This window comes from Schistocerca cancellata, chromosome 9 (genome assembly GCF_023864275.1).
Source record: "Schistocerca cancellata isolate TAMUIC-IGC-003103 chromosome 9, iqSchCanc2.1, whole genome shotgun sequence".
Classification (NCBI taxonomy): Eukaryota; Metazoa; Arthropoda; class Insecta; order Orthoptera; family Acrididae; genus Schistocerca; species Schistocerca cancellata.
This window is the reverse complement of record NC_064634.1, coordinates 344479237-344506010: the sequence shown is the minus strand read 5'-3', so window position 1 is coordinate 344506010 and position 26774 is coordinate 344479237. Positions and strand designations below refer to the sequence as shown.

The 26774-nt window shown below is 42.8% G+C and overlaps 1 protein-coding gene across 1 annotated transcript in view; it reads right to left on the bottom strand.

Moving 5' to 3' along the window:
• The window catches only part of LOC126101403 (cardioacceleratory peptide receptor-like), a gene marked incomplete at its 3' end in the record, with an annotated part of 348677 nt that overhangs the window by 11759 nt on the left and 310144 nt on the right, over window positions 1-26774 (bottom strand). Inside the window, exons 5-7 of the mRNA XM_049912066.1 lie at window positions 26534-26710; window positions 10312-10422; window positions 5224-5404 (exon numbers count right to left, since the gene is read on the bottom strand). Of these exons, the coding sequence (XP_049768023.1) occupies window positions 5224-5404; window positions 10312-10422; window positions 26534-26710 (469 nt within the window). The remainder of the gene's footprint in view (window positions 1-5223; window positions 5405-10311; window positions 10423-26533; window positions 26711-26774) is intronic.

The following is a 26774-nucleotide window of genomic DNA, read 5'->3' as shown; positions in this document are numbered from 1 at the left end:
GCTTGGTGGCTGGAATCCCGCAGTCTTTTAACACCAGCCCAATGCGGATTTCGGAAGCATCGTTCTGCAGTTGACCATCTTGTTGCTCTCTCCACTTATATCATGAACAATTTTCTCCGGAAACGCCAAACGGTAGCAATATTTTTCGATCTGGAGAGAGCATACGATACCTGTTGGAGGACAGGCATCCTCCGCACACTGTACTCTTGGGGCTTTCGAGGCCGGCTGCCCCTTTTTCTTCGCGAATTTATGGCAGGGTGCGGGTGAACACTACTCTCTCCCGTACTTTCTCCCAAGAAAACGGGGTACCCCAGGGATCCGTGCTGAGTGTTGTACTGTTTGCCATCGCCATAAATCCAATTATGGATTGTCTCCTTCCTGATGTCTCGGGCTCCCTCTTTGTGGACGATTTTGCGATCTACTACAGCTCTCAGCGGACCAGCCTTCTTGAACGACGTCTTCAAGGATGTCTCGATCGCCTCCACTCGTGGAGCATCGAAACCGGCTTCCGTTTCTCACCCGGTAAGACCGTTTGTGTCAATTTTTGGCGACGTAAGGAGTTTCTTCCGCCCTCCTTACATCTAGGTCCTGTCAACCTTCCGTTTTCAGACGTCGCTAAATTCTTGGGTCTTATGTTTGACAGAAAACTGTGCTGGTCCTCCCACGTTTCCTATCTTTCGGCTCGCTGTCTGCGATCGCTTAACACCCTCCGTGTCCTGAATGGTACCTCCTGGGGAGCGGACCGAGTGGTCCTTCTCCGCCTCTATCGCGCCTTAGTGCGCTCGAAATTGGATTATGGAAGCATAGTCTACTCCTCTGCTCGGCCGTCTATTCTTCGGCGTCTCGACTCTATCCACCACCGTGGATTACGTTTAGTGTATGGAGCTTTTTACACTAGCCCTGTGGAAAGCCTTTATGCTGAGACTACTGAACCTCCGCTGTCCAATCGGCGAGCAGTCCTCCTGAGTCGTTATGCTAGCCATCTGTCTTCCATGCCTGCTAATCCAGCCCATGACCTTTTTTTCGACGCCTCCTTTGATGTAGGGTATGGAGGCCGCTCCTCCTCCCTACTACCCCCGGGAGTCCGCTTCCGTCAACTGCTCCATTCTCTTTCCTTTCGCTTTCCTAAAACCTTTTTGACAACTTGGGGTACAGCACCGCCTTGGCTCCGTCCCCGGATCTGCCTGTTCCGTGACCTTTGTCAATTTCCCAAGGATGGTACCCCTACACTTGTTTATCGTCGGGCATTTGCTGCTCTTTGTGCAGAAATGACGGACGCCACATTTATTTACACCGACGGCTCGAAAACATCGTTAGGTGTAGGGAGTGCCTATATTGTTGGCGACACCCCAAATCGCTTTCGGCTTCCCGACCAGTGTTCGGTTTATACTGCGGAGCTTTACGCTGTTCTCCAGGCTGTCCACTACATCCGCCGCCATCAGCGGATACAGTACGTTATTTGCTCCAATTCTCTCAGCTCTCTCCTCAGTCTCCAAGCTCTTTACCCTGTGCACCCTCTGGTGCACCGGATTCAGGACTGTCTGCGCTTGCTCCACCTGGGGGGCGTCTCGGTGGCGTTCCTCTGGCTCCCGGGACACGCTGGTATCTGTGGGAACGAGGCGGCCGATATAGCGGCCAAGGCTGCAGTCTCTCTTCCTCGGCCAGCTATTCAGTCGCTTCCCTTCACCGATCTACGGAGCGGTTTATGTCGCCAAGTTGCTCATTTATGGCATGCGCATTGGTCAACACTTTCCCGTAATAAATTGCGGGAAGTGAAAGCCCTTCCTTGCGCTTGGACCTCTTCCTCCCGAACGCGTCGTCGGGAGGAGGTAATTTTAGCTAGACTCCGGATAGGGCACTGTCTTTTTAGCCATCGACATCTTTTAAGCGGCGATCCTCCCCCACTCTGTCCCCACTGCTTTCAGCTGTGGACAGTAAGACACCTTTTAATTGAATGCCCCTATTTTAATCCGTTACGCTCCCGTCTACAGCTATCGCCTGATCTATCGTCGATTTTAGCAGATGACACACGCTCAGCCGACCGCGTTCTCCAGTTTATTAGTGACAGTGAAATGACGTCAGTCATTTGAAGCTTTTTTTGGGGACAACCACCCCCTTTCTGTAGTGGATTTTTAAGTATTCCTTCTACTTTTAGTTTCTCCAATTTTATGACTTTGTTCCCATTGCTGCTGGTTTTCAATTTCGGTTTTTTATTGTCTTAAGTCACGGGCTGGGCGCTAATGACCATAGAAGTTTTGCGCCCTAAAACCACAAAAAAAAACACCGTATTGTGCACCACAACCGTATTGTGCACCGTATTGTGCTTCACAACTGTGCCCTGTCCCGACAGACAGTATCAACCGGACTAGGGAATTACGGTCCCCTCGCATGGGCTTCCATTAACACCACGACACAAACGCCTCCGTTTGGAGTGGTGTCATGATGGGGAAGTATGGACTGCTGATACATGTCATCGCATTGCGTTCATAAATGACTTGCTGTTCTGCATTATCCCGGATGACCATCGTCGGTGTGGTAGCGACGTGGCAAGCGGTTCCTTTCTTCCAGTGTTTTGGAGAGCCACAGGCGCAGGTACTCTAGGCGTCATGTTGTGGGCAGCCATTGCTATAACTTTAAATTACGCTTGGTAGTGCTTGAGGGGACTGTGATGGCTCAACGGTATGTCACAACATCATGCATCCTCAGGTACGGGGTGTTCAAAAAGTCTCTGCGCAGTGCCGTATGATTGTTCGCCTGCCTGGGTTACTTCCCTTCAAGTAGACTCTCCCAATATTCCACTGCTTCGTTTTTCTCAGCCAGCGTCAGTACTATCGTTGGGGTGTATCGTTACGTGTTAACGTGAACGTTTAAGTTTAGTTCCTTTGTTCGTTTTTGTCACTGTTAAGATGCTGACCATTGAAGAACTGTGTTTTTAGTTGAACAAGTGTTCAAAGCTGGCGGTAAATATACAGTGTCAGTTCGTCAAACATTTAATTCAGTTTTTCAGGAGACAACACTCCCACATCGCGATATTGTGGGAGATTTGATTAACAAATTTCGAAGTACGGATTCAGTGACAGATGCACCGAGAAGTGTTCGTCCTATCGTTTCGTCTGAGGATAAACTACTCGGTATTTCCGATAAAATGTCCATGAGTCCGAACACGTCAGTAAGAAAACTCGCCCAGGAAATCGATATTGGTGTCGGAACGGCCGACGCAGCTGTAAGGAAAAAATTAGAACGTTTCCCATACAAAGTGACAGTCGTGCAAGAACTGAAAAATACTGATCATGGCAAGAGACTGCATTATTGTCAATGGTTCGAAAATTTCGTTCAACAAAATGGAAGGGATATTCTTAATGAAACGTTTTTCACTGATGAGGCGTGGCCTCAAAATTGTCGTACGTGCAGTACTGTAAATCCATTGTGTATTCGTGAGGAACCACTTCATTCTGTGAAAATAGGAGTTTGGATTGCCGTTTCTAGACGTCGGATTGTGGGTCCCATATTTTTCAACGAAACAATAAACGCACAACGATACTGCAGTGATATTCTGTATCCATTCATAGGAGAACTTGTGTTAAGTGAAACGGTTATTTTCAACAAGATGGTGCAACCGCGCATACAGCTAGCGTTTCAATGTCACTGCTTACTGATGTTTTTGGTGGTCGCATAATTTCACAGAGACTTTGGCCTCCAGGATCGCCTGACCTAACACCACCTGACCTTTTCTTCTGTTGTGCAGCGAAAGCAACTGTCTATAGAAACCGTCCAAAATCCATCGATGAATTGAAAACTCCAATATCTACTTTCAATGCTTCTGTTACAGAAGAAATGTTACAGCTTGTGTTTGGTAACATGATGAGACGAACTGAATTGTGTATTCAACAACAGGGGGAACACTTTCAACATTTAATGTGAAAATTTGTAGGTAAAAATGAATATTCAATAAATTAATAACTTGTATTTCACTGAGGCGCGGCATACGGCACGCGTGTGTAACAATCATACAGCACTGCGGAGAGACTTTTTGAACACCCCATATTACCTCTGATGTCACTGTATCGCAATGCCATTTTTCAACTGGACAGTGCTCGTCCGCACACAGCACGTGTCTCTATGAACTGTCTGCATGATGTTGAGGCGCTCTGAAGGCCAGCGGGATCAGGTGTGGGACTAGCTCGAACTTCTAGTGCTGGTATCCAGAACATCAAGGACCAGTTACATCTGTTATTTATTTATTTATTTATTTCTCAAGTAATGAACTGCTGCATGTTATTGTGGAGCAGGTCGTACATTGTGTGACTTTACGTGTTCTATCATACAAATTCAGTTTTATTACTACTACACTATTTTGTTGAAAATTTTACTAAGCGCATATAAACAAATTTCTTTAAACTTGGTTTTAACGTAGATAATGCTAATAATAGGATGCATAATAGGTTGCGGATGTATTTTAATTTAAAATTAAAAATGTATTTAATGGAAGAAACAAGAGATGCAAATTTGATTTAGATATGATGTGACAGTCCTTCCGTCTATACCTTCTGCGTGTATGGTTACGTAAGCAATGGAGATTGGGATTTGATTTAAAATGTCATAGCTGCATCAGGTGCGAGCTCTCGGCAAAACTTCGAGCCAGTTACACCTGATGCAGCGAAGGAAGAAGAAATGTCACATCTTCAGATATTGTTGCATGCTATGTAATGGCATAACAAACAGCTACACAGAGAGGTTTTTTCACGTTAATTCGGCGTAGTGTTGTAGATCCTGCGCTTACTATTGCTACGTTTGTATGTTTGTCTCGTCTTCACTTCCTGTGTGTGATGTAGCATCCGAGCCCGTGTCTGTGCTTGTGTCTGTGTCGTTTACTGCGTATTGCTGATCTGACCGATGTGGAGTCTGTCTTATCATAGCGTATGGTCTCTCCTGTTTGTACAGTTACAACAGCTGTGGGCCGTCTGCCCTCAGCAGAGGATACAGCAGCTTTATGACACCGTTCCCAACTGAATCAGTGTGTGCACCATAGAAGCCAGAGGGAGAGGGGGGACAACATCGTACGGAGAAGTGGCCTCATACTGCCATGTAATTTGAAATTTGGCTCGATTTTGTAATCACTGAGGTTACCTTCTCTGTACTCGACTCTCACGCAGTGTAAATATTATTGATTAAATGTTTTTGCATTTAGGTAAGCAAGGATAGCGAAACTGGACGTGTGCAGACCTGAGACTGCGGCAGATGTGCGTGGAGAAGAGGCAGTAGATGAGCGGGTTGGCTGCCGAGTTGAGCGGCGCCAGGCTCTGGATGAAGGACGCCACGGCGATGTTGGTCTGCGTCGTCGGCACGTAGTCGTACACTTGCAGCAGGTCGAACACGATGTACGGACTCCAGCACAGGATGAACACTGCCGACACAGCAATGGCTCTGAGCACTATGGGACTTAACATCTGAGCTCATCAGTCCCATACAACTTAGAACTACTAAAAACCTAACTAACCTAAGGACATCACACACATTCATGCCCAAGGCAGGATTCGAACCTAAGACCGTAGCGGCAGCGTGGTTCCAGACTGAAACGCCTAGAACCGCTCGGCCACACCGGCCGGCGCCAAGACAACCGCGGTTTTTTTATTTTTTGGTCATCAGTCTACTGACTGGTTTGATGTGGCCCGCCACGAATGCCTTTCCTGTGCTAACCTCTTCATCTCAGAGTAGCACTTGCAACCTACGTCCTCAATTATTTGCTTGACGTATTCCAATCTCTGTCTTCCTCTGCAGTTTTTGCCCTCTACAGCTCCCTCTAGTACCGTGTAAGTCATTCCCTCATGTCTTAGCAGATGTCCTATCGTCCTGTCCCTTCTCCTTATCAGTGTTTTCCACATATTCCTTTCCTCTCCGATTCTGCGTAGAACCTCCTCATTCTTTACCTTATCAGTCCACCTAATTTTCAACATTATCCGACAATAAATGTTACTCATACTGATTTCAGTACGCACTATTTTCCGAACAAACACGCAACCAATCGCGTTTGTAATTTTTTTTTCGAACAACCGTGGACTGATCTTCAGTGTCAATTGTTAATTTGTATCTATTGGAAAGTTACATTTTCATGTGCTAGCCTTTCCGTTCGCTTTCTTTTTACTACAGTAAGACGAAAGGAAATGCAAGTGTCTGGTTCCGATATCACAAATGAAATCCTAGAATAAATCCCGCCATATCCAAAGCATTTTGCTTCCATTGTTTGTAGTGAGACATTAGCGTGGTGTTCGTAGGTCTTAAATCTTGGCAAATATTATATTAACCACTGCTTTCGTTTTCATCGGTGTGAAAAAACAGCAGTTGACACATGTGTGTAAGAATGAGAAAATACATTTTTATTTCATAAAGACAACCACAGATAATGTGTCGACAATAGCCTTTTTATATTAGCTTAGGCTTCCGCGGCAGGAATTCGTTTCAGGAAGACTCTTCTGAATGTGTCACAGCGTCATTAAAGATGTCTGAAGTAGCAGCATATATGACTGCAGTTTTCATCGTTATCACAACGCGATCACATAATCAGGAGAATCTTACTGAAATACGTTATTTATACAAGGTGGTCCATTGATCGGGCCAAATATCTCACGACATAAGCATCAAACCAAAAAGCTACAAAGAACGAAACTCGTCTAGCTTGAAGGGGGAAACCAGATGGCGCTATGGTTGGTCAGCTAGATGGCGCTGCCATAGGTCAAACGGATATCAACTGCGTTTTTTAAGATAGGAACCCCCATTTTTTATTACATGTTCGTGTAGTATGTAAAGACATATGAATGTTTTATTTGGACCTCTTTTTTCGCTTTGTTATAGATTGCGCTGTAATAGTCACAAACGTATAAGTACGTGGTATCACGTAACATTCCGCCAGTGTGGACGGTATTTGATTCGTGATACATTACCCGTGTTAAAATGGACCGTTTACCGATTGCGGAAAAGGTCGATATCGTGTTGATGTATGGCTATTGTGATCAAAATGCCCAACGGGCGTGTGCTATGTCTGCTGCTCGGTATCCTGGACGACATCATCCAAGTGCCCGGCCGTTCGCCGGATAGTTACGTTATTTAAGGAAACAGGAAGTGTTCAGCCACATGTGAAATGTCAACCACGACCTGCACAAATGATGATGCCCAAGTAGCTGTTTTAGCTGCTGTCGCGGCTAACCCGCACATCAGTAGCAGACAAATTGCGCTAGAATCGGGAATCTCAGAAACGTCGGTGTTGACAATGCTACATCAACATCCATTGCACCCGTACCATATTTTTATGCACCAGGAATTGCATGACGACGACTTTGAACGTCGTGTACAGTTCTGCCACTAGGTACAAGAGAAATTACGGGACGATGACAGATTTTTTGCACGCGTTCTATTTAGCGACGAAGCGCCCTTTACCAACAGCGGTAATGTAAACCGGCATTATGTGCACTATTGGGCAACGCAAAAATCCACGATGGCTGCGATAAGTGGAACATCAGCGACCTAGGCGGGTTAATGTATGGTGCAGCATTATGGGAAGAAGGATAATTGGCCCCCATTTTATCGATGGCAATCTAAATGGTGCAATGTATGCTGATTTCCTACGTAATGTTCTACCTGTGTTACTACAAGATGTTTCACTGCATGACAGAATGGCGATGTACTTCCAACATGATGGATGTCCGGCACATAGCTCGCGTGCGTTTGAAGTGGTATTGAATAGCGTATTTCATGACATGTGGATTGATCGTCGAAGCACGTTCACCGGATCTGACTTCCTCGGATTTCTTTCTGTGGGGAAAGGTGAAGCATATTTGCTATCGTGATCCACCGGCAATGCCTGACAACATGCGTCAGCGCTTGTCAATGCATGTGCGAACATTTCGGAAGGCGAACTACTTGCTGTTGAGAGGAATGTCGTTACACGTATTGCCAAATGTATTGAGATTGACGGACATCATTTTGAGCATTTATTGCATTTATTGCATTAATGTGGTATTTACAGGTAATCACGCTGTAACAACATGCGTCTCAGAAATGGTAAGTTCACAAAGGTACATGTATCACATTGGAACAACCGAAATAAATTGTTGAAACGTACCTACGTTCTGTATTTTAATTTAAAAAACCTACCTGTTACCAACTGTTCGTCTAAAATTGTGAACCATATGTTTGTGACTATTACAGCGCCATCTGTCACAAAGCGAAAAAAGTGGTCCAACTAAAACATTCATATTCCTTTACGTAATACACGAATATGTAATAAAAAATGGGGGTTCCTATTTTAAAAAACGCAGTTGATTTCCGTTTGACCTATGGCTGCGCCATCTAGCGGGCCAACCATACCGCCATCTGGTTTCCCCCTTCAAGCTAGACGAGTTTCGTTCTTTGTAGTTTTTTCGTTTGATGCTTATTTCGTGAGATATTTGGCCTGGTCACGATCAATGAACCACCCGGTATAGCTGTTTGTGAACGAGACGTTTTTCCAGTTATGGTCGGCATTTTTAGAAAGAATTAGAAAGAATTAGGAGAAAGTACCCATCAAATACTAAAGGAACTCCTGATATAATGGTTAACTTTGTAATAAGGATGGATCTGGAGATGGAATGCTTTTTAGTTAATGTCATTCATCATAAACGATGTCCCTGTAAGCCTGCAGCTGTTAATAATGACATAAATAATAAATTACTGCTCGAGTTACGTTTTTTTCATACGTAGCACGTCCATTACAGGAATTTATAGACGTTTTTATGTTTTGTAACAATTTGCAAAGCTATTCAATATGATGTATGTGTTGTGTTGTTGTTCTTCTCTTTCCCTGCAGTTGGCTTTTTATGTTCTTAACGTAATGGACCTTCTCCAATACGCATAAATTCACAGACACGCAGCAAATCGCTCACAGTGTTTGTTTGCCGTAAGTCACAGCAGACAGTGTGAATGATGTTTCACATGTATGTCAATTTCTGTTTGTTAAAGGATGTACAATACCTTGGAAACACACAAAGACGACTGCAGGGAAAGAGTAGGGGGTACAATGAACAGCACGTTCCGCTTCAGAAGTTTATCACTATTTGAAAGATGTGTAACAATTTTCAAAGATATTGGAAAATCTTTGTAAATTCTTACAGATCTTCGAAATAGCGATAAACTTTTGAAGCGCAATGTGCTACGTATGAGAAGCGTAAATGATACTGTACTTTATTATTGAAATGATTGTGAAAACAGTCATGGTTGAAAAAAAAAGACTTTGTGATAGTAGATTGCTAAATAACAAGCTATTAATATTTGTGAAATTTCTGAAAAATGGTGTAGATTCGGATTCGGATTTTACATTTAGTAACAAGTTACAATTTTTGCGGGAACGCAGGAGCATTTACATAAAAGTTCATTTTTCGTTTTTCGTCGATTTCGTCTATGGTTTCAATACTTAGTGAGAGGTGTAAGTAAATTTGTTAATTTTCAGAGGCACAACTCTTGGAATCACAAACTAACATTAAATTGACACATGATATTAAATGAAACTCCAGAATTACAGAAGGTTATACACAGAAACAGCGTAGTCCAACAGATATAAATTAGCAGATGTTCACCACCGAAGAAGCATATGGAGCACTTCGATACTTGTCTGGAAATAGTTGTAAAAGTGACTGGTATCGATTTGTTTCGCTTAAGTCACGGTCTTTCAAATTTGTGTTCCAGAAACCGTAGCCAAGTGGAATTTACATTAATCTTGGGAGCCGGGAGCTTTAAATAATTAACTTTTTCAGCGTCAGTGAAAGTAAGAGCAAGGAAACATACGTTCATAGTAAGTTGAGAAATGCTATGAACTTCAAATTTGTTCTGCGTGTAAGTCCTGAGGTGTATGCTTTTTTGTGGTTTAATAAGTTTCGGAACGAAAGCTGGATAGTTACGGACTGTTGTTTAGTACTAAACCAATAGTGTCCCAGAATTCTAAAACTATACATAAATATAAATTGCCCTGTTATTTTAAGTGACGTGCAGAAGGTTTGGTGTCTGTTATAAGAGCGGTCGTAAAGTATAAGCGTACAAAATGACAGCCATGTCCCTCCTAAGAGATAGTAACATTTCTGCAAGCCTGGTTAACAACAGAGATTCCTGACTGAACTGCCAAGACGTCGTTCTCCAGATCAGGCAGTGCTGCTTATGATGATGAAGAGCCTTTCTACAGATATACCCAGACCTGTGTTTGGACATCCGGAACACAGTTACAGTATTCGGGGTTTTAGCCGACTATTAAACTCTTGTAGTTTTTTAGTAAGTGGAGTTGTGACTTACCGAACACGATGACGAAAGTCATCTTGACAGTCTTGATTTTAGCCTTTGGTATGAGACCCCTGGAGCTGGCACGCCTGGAGTCGTGATCATCGCCAGATCTGTGGTCCCCATCTGGAAGCGACACCGCACAGGTTACACAGTGACACATTCTAAAAGGAATCTGACACATTGTCAGAATACGAGAATACCTTAGCAGTACCAATGTGCGAGACACTTGATGCAAGCGTACTATACATTGAAAAACTATAAACCGTAGAAAAGTTACAGGGCTCAGGATACCGAATATTTCATTTTTGTGAAAACATGGAAACAGAATTAGCGTTTCATTTACTTGAGTACTTATTGGCACTACAGTTGACATACACGCAGTGATTTTGCTAAGTGGTGCTACAGGGCATTTATTAATTTATCATGACTGCACAGTTGCTAAATGGTGCTACAGGACATTTATTAATTTATCATGACTGCACAGTTACATTACAGTGCACGACATATTATGACCACTGTTAGACAAGGTGTTGGAAATGGTCCCTAAGGGTCTCGAAGTATGCGCGAACACGGCGTAGCAGTAAGTTCAAAAAATGGGGTAGATGGCTCTGAGCACTATAGGACTTAACTTCTAAGAACTTAGAACTACTTAAACCTAACTAAGCTAAGGACCTCACACAGATCCATGCCCGAGGCTGGATTCGAACCTGCGACCATAGCGGTCGCGCGGTTCCAGACTATAGTGCCTAGAACCGCTCGGCCAGCAGTAAGTGATGCTCACGTTCAAATGTACATTTCTGCTACCAAATGGTGTCACAGGCAGCACGGATGTATTGTTCTGTGGTGTCATCGCCAGACACCACACTTGCTAGGTGGTAGCTTTAAATCGGCCGCGGTCCATTAGTACATGTCGGACCCGCGTGTCGCCACTGTCAGTAATTGCAGACCGAGCGCCACCACACGGCAGGTCTAGAGAGACGTACTAGCACTCGCCCCAGTTGTACGGACGACTTTGCTAGCGACTACACTGACGAAGCCTTTCTCTCATCTGCCGAGAGATAGAATAGCCTTCAGCTAAGTCCATGGCTACGACCTAGCAAGGCGCCATTAACCATTTCTAGAGAGAGTCTCACTTGTATCATCAGAATGCTGTATACAAATGATAAATTAAAGTTAAGTATTCCAGCAGCTACGTACTTTTCTTTATAGCATTGATTACGTATCCTGTTTCAGACCTAAGCAAGCCTGCGTGAATTAAGCGCGCGCCCTTTCAGCTTCCTCGCATTGTGTCTAGACTGTCTTGTCTAGACACAACATGTTCCATTGTCTGCACGTCTGGAATGGGGTCCACTCCCACGATTTCTTTCAGGTGCCCCACAGGTAGAAATTTAAGGGACTGAGGTCGGGCGACCAGAGGGGCCATGCCACTGAACCATCTCGTCAAATCCATGGGCGGTCAGACATGTTGTCTAGGTGACTCGGAGGTGAGTTGGAGCGCCGTCATGTAGTAGGAACATTACCCTTCGTACCACCAAGTGCATGTCTTCGAGCTGGGGAGACACGATCAACCTACGAAGTGCGAATATGCCTTTCTTGTGAGGTGTTGTGGAGAGATGACGGATCCCACAAGATAGTCGCAAATAATTCCACGCCCACACGTCGAGGCTAAACCGGTGCTGATGGTAAAGGTTATGGAGGTTGGCGACACCACTCTGAGCCGTGCTGCGGCTCACGTTGGTGCTGTTTGTAGGTTTCCGCCCTCTGTTGGAGGCCAGGCGGTATCGTTTAGTTGGCATTGTTGCTGTTGTTTCTCTTCTTCTCGTGTTGACTGGCGCCACTCGATTTCACAAGCGTTGCCTGTCCGCTAGTGGCAGCAGCGGGGGTTATCGATATGTAGTAACTGTTGCCCTGTCTTTGGGGCGACGTCGTTGTTTTTCTGGGTCGTGTGTGTGGGCCAGTTCGGTTGGGGAGTGAGGAGGAGCCAGGTCTGCCAGAACACGTCGGGACCGCTGGCGGCACGCATGGACTGCCGGATGGAAGGGCTGTGGTCACGAGGGTGCACGACCTCGTCGTAAACCGGATCCAGCAAACTTTAAGATGAGTGATTTTCAATCCAAGTAGAGAAACCTCCACCATTGTGATATATCGCGATTCTCCAGTGACTTGGGTTCGTGTTGCTGCTCGTAGTGTCGCCGTGGTGAAGAGCAGCGAGTGGTGTGCTTGGGGAAGGCAGATCTGATTACCTTTCCTCGACTTCTTATTACTATTTACTACGTTAAACTTGTTACAATTTGTTAAGTTCAACCAGCGGTAATTGTTCTTGCCTGGTGGCCGCTAACGCCACAGTTACCCGCCCTGCGGGTTACTGTATGTAACGGCAGTGTACGTTTTCTCGCCTTGCCGCTGCTGCCTGGTAAGGCGTGTAGTTTTTACAGCTTTCTTGATTGTAGGCCGGTTGGTGATTCTTCTACTCTGGTGGTAGTGATTCCTTTCTCGTTCCGGGCGCTCTAAACACAGTATTCTGGGAACGTAGTGCAGACCGCCGGTTCCGACTTTGGCGTATTGTTCCATCGTTGCATTTGCTTTATCGGAAGTCAGGTAGCTTCAGCAAAATTATCATTAGTCATTCGTTAGACTGCCACTAGTCTGAGTTATCACCTTGGGAAGTGAATGCAACTCTTGGCTATCTATTTCATCGCTCGCGAAAGTGTTTGTTGCGGACCTTCTCAGAGGCCGATTCCTGGAGCACCGTCTGTGGCCCCTTGGTTCTTATAAGACATGTGTGTTCGATAAGGCAGTCTGATGGCCAGCAGTTCAGTGTAATGCTCCTTCAGCCCACGCCTTCTGCGGGTATAATCTGCCTCAGTACCCTTTAAGGAACTTTTGTAGTGGTTCTTGTGTTTTATTATTGTATTATTTATTACAATATATTGTAGTGCCTACATTATAGGTTATATATGTCTAGTTAATAGTTCTGCTCACCTTCTGGAATAAATCTAGCAGTGTAGTGTTCAGTGGATGTTAAGGGTTGTGTTACAAAGTTTACCATCATCTTATTTCACCCGTTTGGTGACCAGTTGATTGTTTTTTAATTAACCTTTGCTATTGTATTTGCTGTTTTATAGCAGATTTCTAAATTTTTTATATTATTGCCGTTCCTGGCGTGTAAGGCCTTCAACCGTGATTACGGTCACTTACCTTAAAATTCTAATTTGGTATTAGAATTTACGCAGTAAGCCTTTAAAACCCTATTTACTGCCATTCCTGGCGCCTGATGCCTTCTGATGTGTTTGTGGAGACTTGCCTTTAATATTTCAATACCTGTAATTTGTAAGTTGCAACGAGTTTTAAACAGTTCTTGATTTATTGCCCTTCCTGGCGTGTAAGGCCTTCTGCCCAGATCGCAGTGGCTTGCTTTTAAAATTTGATATGCTGTATCTGTATTTAAAGGTGATTTCCTAAATTGTAACTCACTGAAAACACTATTATTTACACAGTTGTTTATTTCTTCATTAATAACGTGTGGTATTTTTTATTTATTGTTGAGTCTGGAATTACTGGTTTAAAATAAATTGTGTGTAACTGTAAAAGGCAAACAATAGTAACTGATAACGGCCCCGTCCACAATCGTAACCGAATCCTGCCTTCCATTGACTACCAGCTTTCACCCCCCTTGTTAGTCTCACTTGTGAATAGGATGGATGACTGAAATCCCAGCCTGTGCGATGAACCAGCGACAAGCTGTCAAGGCAACGCCGCAGGTGATGCGGCCTCCAGGCGTCGTTAATGGTGCTGGATAGTGTTCCCACTGTGGTCACATTCCACAGTGTTCGGTCCTGTTCCTCCGTGGCCTGCGTACGTGCGGTTGCAGCCGCCTTTCATCGTTACCTCGCCTGTCTCAAACAGACGACGAGACACTGTTGTGAGCAGTTTATGGTGCGGTTGCTGACTTCCCGGTACAGTCATACTGCCACTTAGCCATTATTATTTTCCTGTCCGTAGGCAAAGACCATGTCGACCTGGTCCTGGATGGTATACACGCCATCCTCATCCAGCGCTGCACTACCTGACACACGCCCACATCAAAGTGAGTCGGCAACAGCAGCGAAGCGGATGCCCCTAATACTGATGTGAATGGTTCTCCAGAATGTTTTGGAGAAAAATGTGTGCAAAGTTTGTCCTGTACACCTTGACTGCCAAACAAAAACAATGGGCGTGGACACCTGCCGCAAAATGCGGACAATTGATTATTTTCTGGAAAAAATTCATCACTGGTGACGCGACTTGGGTATTATCAGTACGAACCTACCACAAACGACAAAGTACAGAAATACACATGAAGATTCAACGCTTTGACGACGTAACAGACTTTCAAGTCAATGTGACGCAAGAGTTGAATAACATCCCATAGAGGGACTTTTCTGACATGTTCACATGGTAAAATAAAATTTTTGTGCTTTGTTGTCAAACTGGGGAAAACTACATAGAACTTATGAAGCATTATAACCAGCGTCTTATCTCTGTTTTTTATTAATCCACTCTCGAAACGTTTTGGACTGCGGCGTATGTATACAACCGTATGAGTTCCTCCCTTATCTCGAAGTCGAACAAAGGAAGGCAAATGTAAACAGCAGCCATCGGTGGAAAGTAGAAGATGAAGCGGTGCAGTATACGAAATATCTACATCTACGCCGCAAGCAAGGTGCATGACTCCGGATTCCTTGCACCCTTTCTAGTATTGCTCTTTCCTGTTCCGCTCGTAAGAAGACCGAGAGGAAAAAGACTATCTACGTGACTCTTTAGGAGTTCTAACTTTTCTTGTCTTCGCGGCTCTGTATGTTGACGGCAGTACGACTGTTCTGTGATCATCCGGAAATGTCGGTTCTCTAAATTTTCTCAATACTGGTTGGCAAAAAAAAAAAAATCTTTCTTCAGAGATTCCATTTAAGTTCACGAAGCATCGCCGTAACACTCGCGTGTTGCTGGAGCCTAACAAATGTAGGACAACTCTGAATTGCTTGGATATAGTCATTAGAATTTTTTTACAAGTGAAGTAATTAGAATGAATTGTACAACGCAAATAATTTCATCGTACGTCAGTTGGAGTAAATCATAGCAACACCAAGGCATTTTCCATACTCTATGGTTCAAATGACTCTGAGCACTATGGGACGTAACTTCTAAGTTCATCAGTCCCGTAGAACCACTTAAACCTAATTAACCTAAGGACATCACACACATCCATGCCCGAGGCAGGATTCGAACCTGCCACCGTAGCGGTCGCGCGGTTCCAGACTGTACCGCCTAGAACCGCTCGCCCACTCCGGCCGGCTCCAAACTGTATGCTCACCCTAAAAAATAAAAAAAAACAAAATTCGTTAATTGTTGTTGAGTTATGTTAACAACATACTTTTTAAGGAGATAATAATGTGTAAGTAGGGCCCAGAAGCTAAAAATTCCTCAGCAATATCAAAGTACTTTCAATAAGGCGTACAATCGACTTCATGAACACGAACAAAAAATTTAAAATAAGCAAATTTCGTTCGTTGTTACTGACTTTTACTCTCAACGTACTGTTTAAAGAGGTACTGGGCCCTGAACGTGTGAGAACTGAATACGACATTCATTGGGGAAAGTGAATCTCCTATTGAGACTTACATCTCTGAGTTATTTTAACTGAAAAATTTAAAACATATATGGAATCTGGTGGAAGAATTAAGAACAATAAATATTAGTTTCAAAATTTTGAAGTGCGAAGCAACTGACTAAATTACGATATTTGAAAAAGGTGGGCGTAAAGTAACCCCCCTTCCCCCTTGCTCTAGCGAGGGTTAATGATTGAGGTAAAAGTGGATGGCTGAAAGGACGAACATGGATAAGAAAGGTCCGAGAAGGTACAACGCACGTAGTAATATCTGCTATGATAATTAATGCGATAGAAAATGCAATGAGTTAACCGCAGGTTTTCAAAGCGTTGCTGAGTTCTCGGGATCGCCATTGACATTCAGGGAAACGTCGCCATTATCAACGTGTGCAGTGATCCGTGAAATGGGAGAGGATATAAGGGAGCGGGGAAGGGTTGTCACAGGGGTGTCAGAGACGTTAGAAACTACAGGAAACTAAATAGGTCAAATAAGCAATTGTTAGAGAGTAAATTAAAATCCACAAATCGGCATAAACAAATAAGAATAAATAAATAAATAGCAATAAATTAATGCACAGTTCTAATGTAAGTATTCGTACAACTACGGTTTATGCATTCTGTCCCAGATGGAACAACTCGTGCTGTTGTGCACCTCCTTTTAGAGGATCTCTGAATGGCGTTTGTTATAGAATAGTGTCTAAATTCACCGGGCTGTTGGAGAACCGAGTCACGAGTTCAAGTATGCGGTGCGAGGCACTCATCCAAACCTCCGCGTATCCCACATCTCCCTTAGTGAGGCCGCACCGCACCGGGCATTCCTGATCAGAACTGACTAGTGTGTTGGCGTGTTTGAAGAGAAGAGCCCGAAGAAGATGACAAAGAAGTCTACGGACGTGAGTTGATTTCTGGAGCGCTACTTTGCGATGTGGGAACGAAAAGGCACCAAGACGGAGAGGTGACTCCATATAAGTGCTTTCCCAGACAGTCAAAGACTGGAGCTGTCTCTGTAAGCAAAATTCATTTTTTGTTTGTTTTTGTTTTTGCAGAAGAAATTAGCTCTTTGTGTAGCAAGAGTTTCGAAGCGTGTAATATGCATTTTTATAGAGGAATGGACGCTGTCTATTCTGTGCGTAAAAAGAAGAAGGAATACCACTGGATGAATATATCGCTGTTTCGTGTTAGAGATTCTACAACAATGTATTATTGATACTGGATTCAAGTTCTCCTGAAAAGGTTTTAGCTGAAGCACAGCAGCAAGGTTCAGAGCTTACATACTAAGAGAGATTAGTGATGAACTGGACAAAGAGGAGAACTACAAGAAGATATAGCAGCGAGGCACCTAGCAAAGTCTCCTGTAGATTTACGGTTACTATACTTGAGGTACTGCAGTACATTAGCAGATTCTATATGGTTTAAGAAAGCTACTTATTTTGATGTAATCAAGCGTAATACGTAATATCAAATCGCTTCATATGTAGATAAAATATTAACTTTTTAAAAATAATCGATCGTTATAGTTAACATTTGTGCAGTTAAATAAACATAAATACGCCAATTTTTATAAAACAATCTGTATAAATGTTTACACAAATTTTTGTAATATTTACCTCTCAGTTTATGTGAAACTGTTTGAACACTTTGTTGAAAGTCTGTGCGAATGATGAAAATCTTTGGACAACATGTTTATTATCGCTGTTCTTGATGCTACGAACGACAGTAGATCAGCGAGTGGCCTGTCAGCGAACTTAGAATTCAGGAAAATATAGCGCAATAATCTGTGTTCTTGTCTTACGAAATTTGAGTGCTAGATGATAACTTTTTTAACTTATACTTAACTGCTGAGTATGGTAATCTGGTGGTAAAGTGTACTTATTCGTAAAACCGAAAATTGGAATTTCGTCCGTGTGGTTTTTATCAAATGGAAATTATGTTCCTAATTACGACCTTTCTTGTGTGTGTTGCACCCCCTGAATTACATTTTAAATGTGTTTCTTGTATTCTCCTTAATTTTTGCTTTCATTCGTAGCACTGGGTGGTGTAAAGGACTTCATATTTGTTTTAGTTTCATGTGAAATATAAGCTGTTTTCACCGAATGACTATCTGTAGATTCATTGCTGTTTATTACTGCTTACGAATCAGTGTGTGAACTGCTCGATTTAAATCCATTGTAAGTAAATTGCTCATATTCTTGTGTTACCATCCGTTTTTCGTACCCTCGCGTTCAATGGGGGCCACCGAAATTTTCATTGAATCGTGCTAAAATGTACTGTTTTTAGAACCAGTTAAAAACATTTGCATAACTACTGTAGCATTTTAGCATTTGAAAGGAAGGAAACTCTAGTCACCAAGACTACAAAGCATGCCTATCTACATGTAAATCCAGAAACTACAAGCCAACATGAAACGAATGGCGTTCCGTGGCAAGAAGCGACACTATTCAAAGCGGAATTTCATATTCATACCGTCACAAGATTTAATAAAGTTGAATACCAGTACTGTCAAAACCTACTAACATGGCGTTCTGCATTGATTGTGAGAACGCAGACAAAAATAAAGTAGAATAAAAGCAATATATTTACAATGCATTTAAATCGAGCAGTTCACTTACAGATTCGTAAGCGATACCAAGCACAAGTAAGTTCACAGAACACCATGCGACAAAGCAGCTTCTGTTTTATATGAGAAAAAACCAAATTGGACTCAATTACCCCATACGATATTACGGATGCGAGAAGAACGCATTCAGAATACGAACAACATATTTACAATGCAGTTAAGAGAGGGCAATACACACGAGAAGTCCTAATAAGCCACACAATGTAATCAAACCAACTTCTGTTTACTACGAAATGAAAAAATCTTGGAAGACTAAAATCAGCCAATAAGAAAGCGGGATGATGTACTGATTAACTTGTAGCGCTCAAAGTGGCCTAGTAACTTACCAAGGTCGTGTTACCGCAAGTCCCTAAATAAGTTTCACCCCGAGCTTGGCGGGAATGTTAGTTGTAGAAGGGGCCTTGTTGAACCATTTGTGAGAAGTAGACACGTTTTGTGCGCAGGAAACAAACCATTAGAACTTTGAAGGTTATATATTTTGTGAATTAGTCATCTGAGTAACTAAGAATACAGAAGTTATACTGAAGAAACAGTTTATACTGGCTAGACTGCATACTCTTGAACTTAACAGTCATGGAAATAATACCATTGACTTTGTAAAACCAAGACCTGCGGAGACTATCACACTCCTGAGAAGAGACAAACAAGCCAACATCAAGAGAATCAGATGAATAAAATTTTCATCCACAAATGACGAACATCCGTGTATCGTATGAGTCATTGTACAAACGTTACTGAAACAGGTATTGTAACACTACAACACAGTACTTCATAATTAGCACATTATTTCTTTCTGCCTTTTTGATATATATATATATATATATATATATATATATATATATATATACATTGCTTGCAATATTGTTTTTAAATAAATAAATATATATATATATATATATATATATATATATATATATATAGTTTGAAGGATTGTAAAGCAAACTTATTACTAACTATTTAAAAACAATATTGCAAGCAATGTAGTAAACACTCTGGTATAGTCAGAGCGTTTGCTATGCCTAATAACAATCTCTGACCAAAGGTAACGTTGTGTGGCACTAACTTCCTCGGTGCGCTAGTTCACGCGTACAGAGTTGTTGCAAGCTGACAGTGAGTTAGGTTGGATGTAAGTAACTGTAGAAGTGAGACAAAATTATGTGGATGAAACATGTGGTGATAAAATGTTAGGCAAGGCATTGTGACATCACGAGCGTTCGACGTTTTGAGACACAGTACAATATTTGTTTGTAAATAGTTTCAGGAGTATTAACCGAAGAATTCTGTGCGGCCAAATATATTTAATTCTCCTCGTAAAGAGGATAAGAGGCTTTCTGGGTAATAATTTTTGTCATCAGATCGTAACTTCGAGAGTGCAGCAGTTCCACCTCGAAGTAAGACCATGCCGTTTCAGAAGTTTGGAAACGGCGAAGACTTGCCATCATGGACGATTCAGTTTACGAAACACTGTAATTTTTGGTCAGCTTTAATTCTAGCCTAATCATTTTCCTAAGTCACCACTGCCAACAGTAGGATCCTGTTCCTATCTCTGTGATTACCTAGCGTCACACCAATAAAAAAGACTTACGTATTAAATTCGTGAAAGAGGCAGAAAACAAACTTTAATTTTTCTATTTCAGTGAAGATATTTGAAATGCAATTTGAAGTGCATTAATTATCTTTCTGCGAAAGCACTGATCAATTATTAAAATTAGTTCCCCTCGAAAGGAAAAGTTCAAATTACTTATTAACAGCATTATCTATTAGTGTATATTGACTTACGCGTTAGATCAGAGGAAGAAAGATACCGGGAGAACAGCCTTTACTTTTCCTAACAAAATAATGCCATTTTCGGAAGGAAGCTGTGGTATTTCTTCCAAAGGTTCCTACGTAAATTCTCTAAGCAACTCCATAACATTCACGTGCTGTTTGATACTGCTCCTTACGAATGCGGCAACACGACTTTGAATTCCAGCCGTACTATCTATTAATACGAGCTGACTAAGGCCCCAAATATTCAAGATGTGTGCAAGACCAGATCGCAGAACAGTTTTACATGATTTCCATTACAGTTCCGTTTCACTTTTGTAGGATATTCTTCATATATCTTAGTTGTCCACTTTCTCCAGGTACAGATTTCTCCCACTCCATATTGTTACGCAGTGTCACCTTTAGCTATTTTCCTTTTTCGTATATCTGTCTTAAGACAGTCACCGACTGGACGTTCACCTCTTACCTTTACCCTGTACCGCTTCCTTAATCTGCTGGTAATGTCATTCAGTATTTCGAGTGTTGTTCTTTCTATCTATCTCTTACCTAGAATCTTTCCTACAGTTATGCTTCGTTGCTGAGTTTTGTTTTCAGGACACGTGGAGCAAAGATGTTTACCTCTTGCCTTTCTACTAATTTTCTGTTCTCTTCTATACTTACAATAATTTCTTCCAGTAATTTCTTTATCATTCCGTCAGAATATTTCACTTTTAAGATATGTCTCTTTTACTATTCACGATTCGATGTCTTTCAATACCACATACGAGAAAAAGCACTTAACGAATTTCTGTCTCACCTGAAAGATTGTATTTGTTCCAAGATATTTAATATTAAAGATATTTTGGTGCACCCTCATGTTTGCTTCTTCTCATCACTTTGGTTTTTGCCGCATTTATCCACATTCCACTTTTCTCAGTTTTACAGTCCTCTGTATCGTAACTTGTAGTTCTACCACTGACTCAGAAAAAAATGCATCATCATATGCATATTTGTTTTTATCCTTCCTCCTCTTCCTACTACGCCTTTTTCTTCTTCTGATGGTTTGACTGTTAGCCTCTCAGCGTAAGTACTGGAAAGCACTGGTGACAGACAACATCTTTGTCTAACAACTCTTCCAATACTCGTCTCATCTTTTTCTACTCACCAATCATTACTACCACTTCCTGTCTTGTTTCGACTACCTTTACGAGCCTTGTGTTCTCCAAGCCTATGGCAACATGTTTTCATGTCTTCGGTGCAGTTCATTCAGTTAAACGCCTTTTACCAACATATAAAACACATGTACATCTCCATGTTAACTTGTAACATTCTTTGTCCTACTGCCCTCAAACATCCAACTGCATCGCTTGTTCCTTTTCATTTCCTGCCGATTTTTCTTTCTAATCTTCTCAGTGATGGGCTATATACTGCATTTGTAATATTGCATAAGACGTTAACAGTCATATAAACTTAGCATTCTTTGGCATTGCATTTATTTGGTAAAAGGACTAGAATAATTAAACTATATCTTTAGACCAGGTGTCCTCGTCACACATCTTGTTGACAAGGCTGGTTAGTTTGGATATTTCCAAAGCTTTAGAGCATAAATCAATGATTTCCTTATTCTGAGATCCTTAACGGCCTTCAAATGGTAATATTTTGAGTCTAGGGTCTATTTCGGGACAATTCAATTCCTGCTCCAATCTAAGCCGTGTATGACCTCCTAGTGTTTCATGTAATTCTTCAACTTTCTCCTTTCATACTTGCTTGTTTTTTACGCACATTTCCATTTTATTTTGCTTACCTTGTTTGTTGACTTTTCTTGGTTCTCTGCTTGTGAGACATTTAACTTTTCTGCACATTGCTTATAATTTACCTAGCTTTCCCCGTTCTTCAGTCTTTCCAAATTCCTCTCTAGTCTGGTCATAGGATCTTCTTAGTTCATTATTGCGCTTTCAGTACTGTTTATTTACTCTTGTAGAATGATCATTTTTCCATTTTGCACGTCCATTTGTTTCTTTTTACGTGTTAGAGAGATAAAAACAAAAATCTTAGGAATCGTCTTTCCACGCTTGTTGAGAGTATCTACTCACCGTGATTATTTATCTATTTATTAAACCTGGCATCAACTAACACAGTAACTAGTAGTGGGCACAATACTAATTAGCACTGCAACCGTGGCACGGAATGCGCACTGTAACTCGAAGAAGAGATCCGGAGAGTCCAATAGCACCTTAATACCACACCTTAACAATGGGCATTGTTCCACATACGACAGTTAGCTGCAAATCTAGCAAACACCAAGTAATAGAAAATTATTTTAGTCCTCCACCTGGGTCTAACAGGAAAGCAGAAAACATTATTTTACATGTTTGTTCAAAAATGTTCAAATGTGTGTGAAATCTTATGGGACTTAACTGCTAAGGTCATCAGTCCCTAAGCTTACACACTACTTATCCTAAATTATCCTAAGGACAAAGACACACACCCATGCCCAAGGGAGGACTCGAATCTCAGCCGGGATCAGCCACACAGTCCATGACTGCAACGCCTGAGACCGCTCGGTTAATCCCGCGCGGCTCACATGTTTGTCCCCATAGCAAGAAGTAGTTCGTTCCTGGAGACAGGTCCGTTGTCTGTTTACGTCATTTGCACGTTCCAGGAGTTTGTAAAGTTATTATATAAACGTCATTTATTGAAAGAACGATCACATATTGGTTGCTAGAGGCACTATAGGAGTTACCATCATTACCAAACAACACTCGCTATCAGGGCAAGGCACTGCTGTTTATGAGTTGAAATTCAGACACAAACATAAAATTTTGATTTTTCTCAGGGCCAGAAATTAAAATAGTTCAGATTTGTCGTTTCCGACCAAAATCTTGGTTGTAAAAGACTGCCGGATTCAGTAATCTCCCACAAATATTTCCAGCTGGGACTCCCCATTTGCCCCACAACAAGCATGCCAGGTATTTGGCTGGAAACAAATTCGACACTCTAACTCTACCCATTGCAGTGGAGAAAAAATATACAAGAAGGCTAATTACACTATCTCATCAAAAGTATCCGGACACATTTCCGTAATGCCGAATCGACCACCAGATGTCACCGGAGGCGGACCCAGCGGTATAAATGTTACTGAGAAGCATTGTGTTGGGAGAGATCTCAGTGACTTCGAACGTGGACTAGTCACTGGATGTAACCTGAGTAAAAAATATATCAGGGACAGTTCAGTAGCTCTAAAGCTGCCCAAGTCGATTGTTAGTAATGTGTTTGTGGAGTGGAAAGGCGAAGGAAGAGCGACACCTAAACCAAGACCGGGCAGACCTCATATAATTTGTCATATATTGACAATAAAATGCGCATTGTTACGCCTAAGGCTGTTGGGAGCCATTAAGGACTCTCCAAGGTAGGAAATCAGAGACAGAATGCTCTCTGCAAAACTGGCAGCGTTTAGGTTGCCGTAGCTAAAGAGTAACACTAGAGCCCTGCAAATTGCGTACGCTCTGGGCAGCTGTCCCAGGGGAGAAGTTTCACTTCAGGGAATTAACTGGTAACTCCATCCATCGCCTAGACACTGTTGCAAGACGTCGCAGTAAAAGATGGCCACGGATAGCAGAGGCAGTAAGCTTGATACCTGTCCTGAGAACTGCAAAGTCAGTGGTTTTGCACAGGTTAGAAAGCTACTACAGCAGCTCCCCCCCCTCCCCCCTTCACAAAAGGACTGGGGGCGGGGCTAAGTGACGTAAAACACTGTTGTCGCTGGACATAATAGGAGTGGCAACGACTTTTAGCTATCAGATGAGCGCCGTTGCTACCAAACAAGGAGTTTGTTGCATTCAATAAAATTTTTCTGGGTTTGTGACCGCATTGTCAATATATCTAAAACTACCGACCTTTCGGTCCCTGTTGCAGTAAACAAAACCACCCTGCAGAAGGTTACTTGCAACAGGCATCGAAACGTCAGTATTTTTATGTATATTGACAAAGCGGTCACAAACCCAGAAAAATTTCATTGAAAGTGACAATGGCCGCGGGAGCCTACCGTACATTTATAAGGAGTTTGTTAATTTTAAAGTCCAGATACATCCCTACTTGCCGAGTAGGAGAAGGGGAAAAATCTAAATGTGGTTTCCAGAATGAGATTTTCACTCTGCAGCGGAGAGTGCACTGATATGAAACTTCCTGGCAGATTAAAACTGTGTGCCGGAACGAGACTCGAACTCGAGACCTTCGCCTTTCGCGAGCATTGAAGCTCTGAGGACTAGATGTGAGCCGTGCTTGGATAGCTCAGATGATAGAGCACTTGCCCGCGAAAAGCAAAGGTCCCGAGTTCGAGTCTCGGTCCAGCACACAGTTTTAATCTGCCAAGAAGTTTAAATGTGGCTTGTCAGAGGCGCCTTGGTGTCGCAGAGAGACTTGATATGTTGGCCGAAGTTTATTAAGTTCCGGTGGATTGTTGGGACGACTACACGAAGCGAGACATAGCGTGCCGTCATGGTGGTTTAGTATTCAGAGGTAGTTTCCAGACAGATCATTGGGGCACCGACTCCGTGTCGCTCGTCGTCAAAACTGTATTTCTTACTTGGAGTGTTGCTCTCACGTTTGTACTTAATATGCTGCTAGTGTTCGATACTTCTGTTACGGTAACGCCCATCTCTGTGAATTCAAACACTGACCTGTTGTGCAATCAATTGCCTACCTTGCTTTTTCCAACGTTTGGAATTATCCTTCAGTGTAGTTGTTAGTCTGATCGCTAATATCATTAATCAGACCCCTAAATTCCACGAGTCACCTGCTGCAACCATTCTGTCGAGTCTCAGAATCCTCACCTCTCGAAGCTGCCTTGTGACAGTGTTTGGCGCAAGTCATCAGCCTGCCTTCACTTGGAATTTGTCTCTCTGTATTTGCTTCTCACCGCTCGGAAATCGCAGACTGACGTCAGACCCCCTGTCTTCCCTCTATCCTGTGTTAGGACACTTCAACTTATGAACAGGTTCAAAATGGTTCAAATGGCTCTGAGCACTATGGGACTTCTGAGGTCATCAGTCCCCTAGAACTTAGAACTACTTAAACCTAACTAACCTAAGGACATCACACACATCCATGCCCGAGGCAGGATTCGAACCTGCGACCGTAGCAGCCGCGCGGTTCCGGACTGCGCGCCTAGAACCGCTAGACCACCGCGGCCGGCTATGGACAGGGACCGTCGAGCCTTGCTGAGGGCAGTTGCAAAAAAATCACATGAAATCAGCAGAAGATCTCACCCATCAGTGCCAAAGTGCTATTAGCTGTGCAGCTAGCACAATGACTGCGTTTAGGGAGTTAAAATAACAGAGTACAATGGTCGTACAGTTCCTCATAAGTCACATTTCTGAAGTCAGTGCTAAGCGAAGCCTGAGGTAGTCTAAAGAGCGACGCGACTGGCCAGTGAACGACTAGAAACGAGTAATTTGTAGTGATGAATCGCACAATACACTGAGGCTATACGACGAAAGGGTCTTGATTTGACGTATGCCTGGAGGACGTTGCCTGCCATCGTACACAGTGCAACAGTGGAGTAAGGGGACGTAGTGTTACTGTAAGGGGGAGTCTTTCAAGGTTGGGCTGTGGTACCCTTATTGCGCTTAAGAAAATGTAATTGCGGATAGAAAGGAACACATCTTACAGCATCGTGTACTGTGTGTATAGTAGAGGAACTGTTGGAAGACGACTAAAGTTTCTGTCAGCATTACAATAGATCCTGTCATAAAATACCATCTGTGAGGCAATGTTTTGTGGACAATAACATTCCTGAAATGGATTGGCCTACCCAGAATCCCAGCGTCAACCCAATTGATAACTTTCGGATAATTCAGGACGGCTGCTTCGTTCCAGACCCCGTTCCAGAATCCAGTGTCCAACATTACTACCATCTCTGGTTACGTCTGTTGAGTAAGAATCGGCTGCCAATCCCCCACAGACATGCAGACATCTCATTGAAAGTGTTCCAGCAAACTTCAAGGCGTCACAATGACGAATGGTGGATACACCTCAAATTAATTTCCGCTAACAGGTATCCGGATACGTCTGATCAGATAGTGTATGTTTGTACTGCTCTCAGTACTAGCTGAAAAAAGTACTGCTCTCAGTACTAGCTGAAAAAAGTACTCCACAATCTCTGACTATACATTCAGTAGAGAATATGCTATTAGCTGTTAATTTTGTATCGTGAAGTAGGTACGTACTCTTGAGGCGGCTGGGCGGCGTGAGGACTTTGCTCTTACTCCAGATGGTGAGCACGATGACGGTGTAGCAGGCGGTGATGATGAGCGCGGGCAGCACGAACAGCGTGGTGGTCACCAGCGTCATGTAGAGCCGCCACTGCCAGCGCTCCTGAAAGTCGATCCAGCACTGCGGGTGGCCTGTGGGCAGATCAGTACCCTCTAGCGTCTGGGGAAACTGAGCAACAAAGGAAGAGGGTACCAA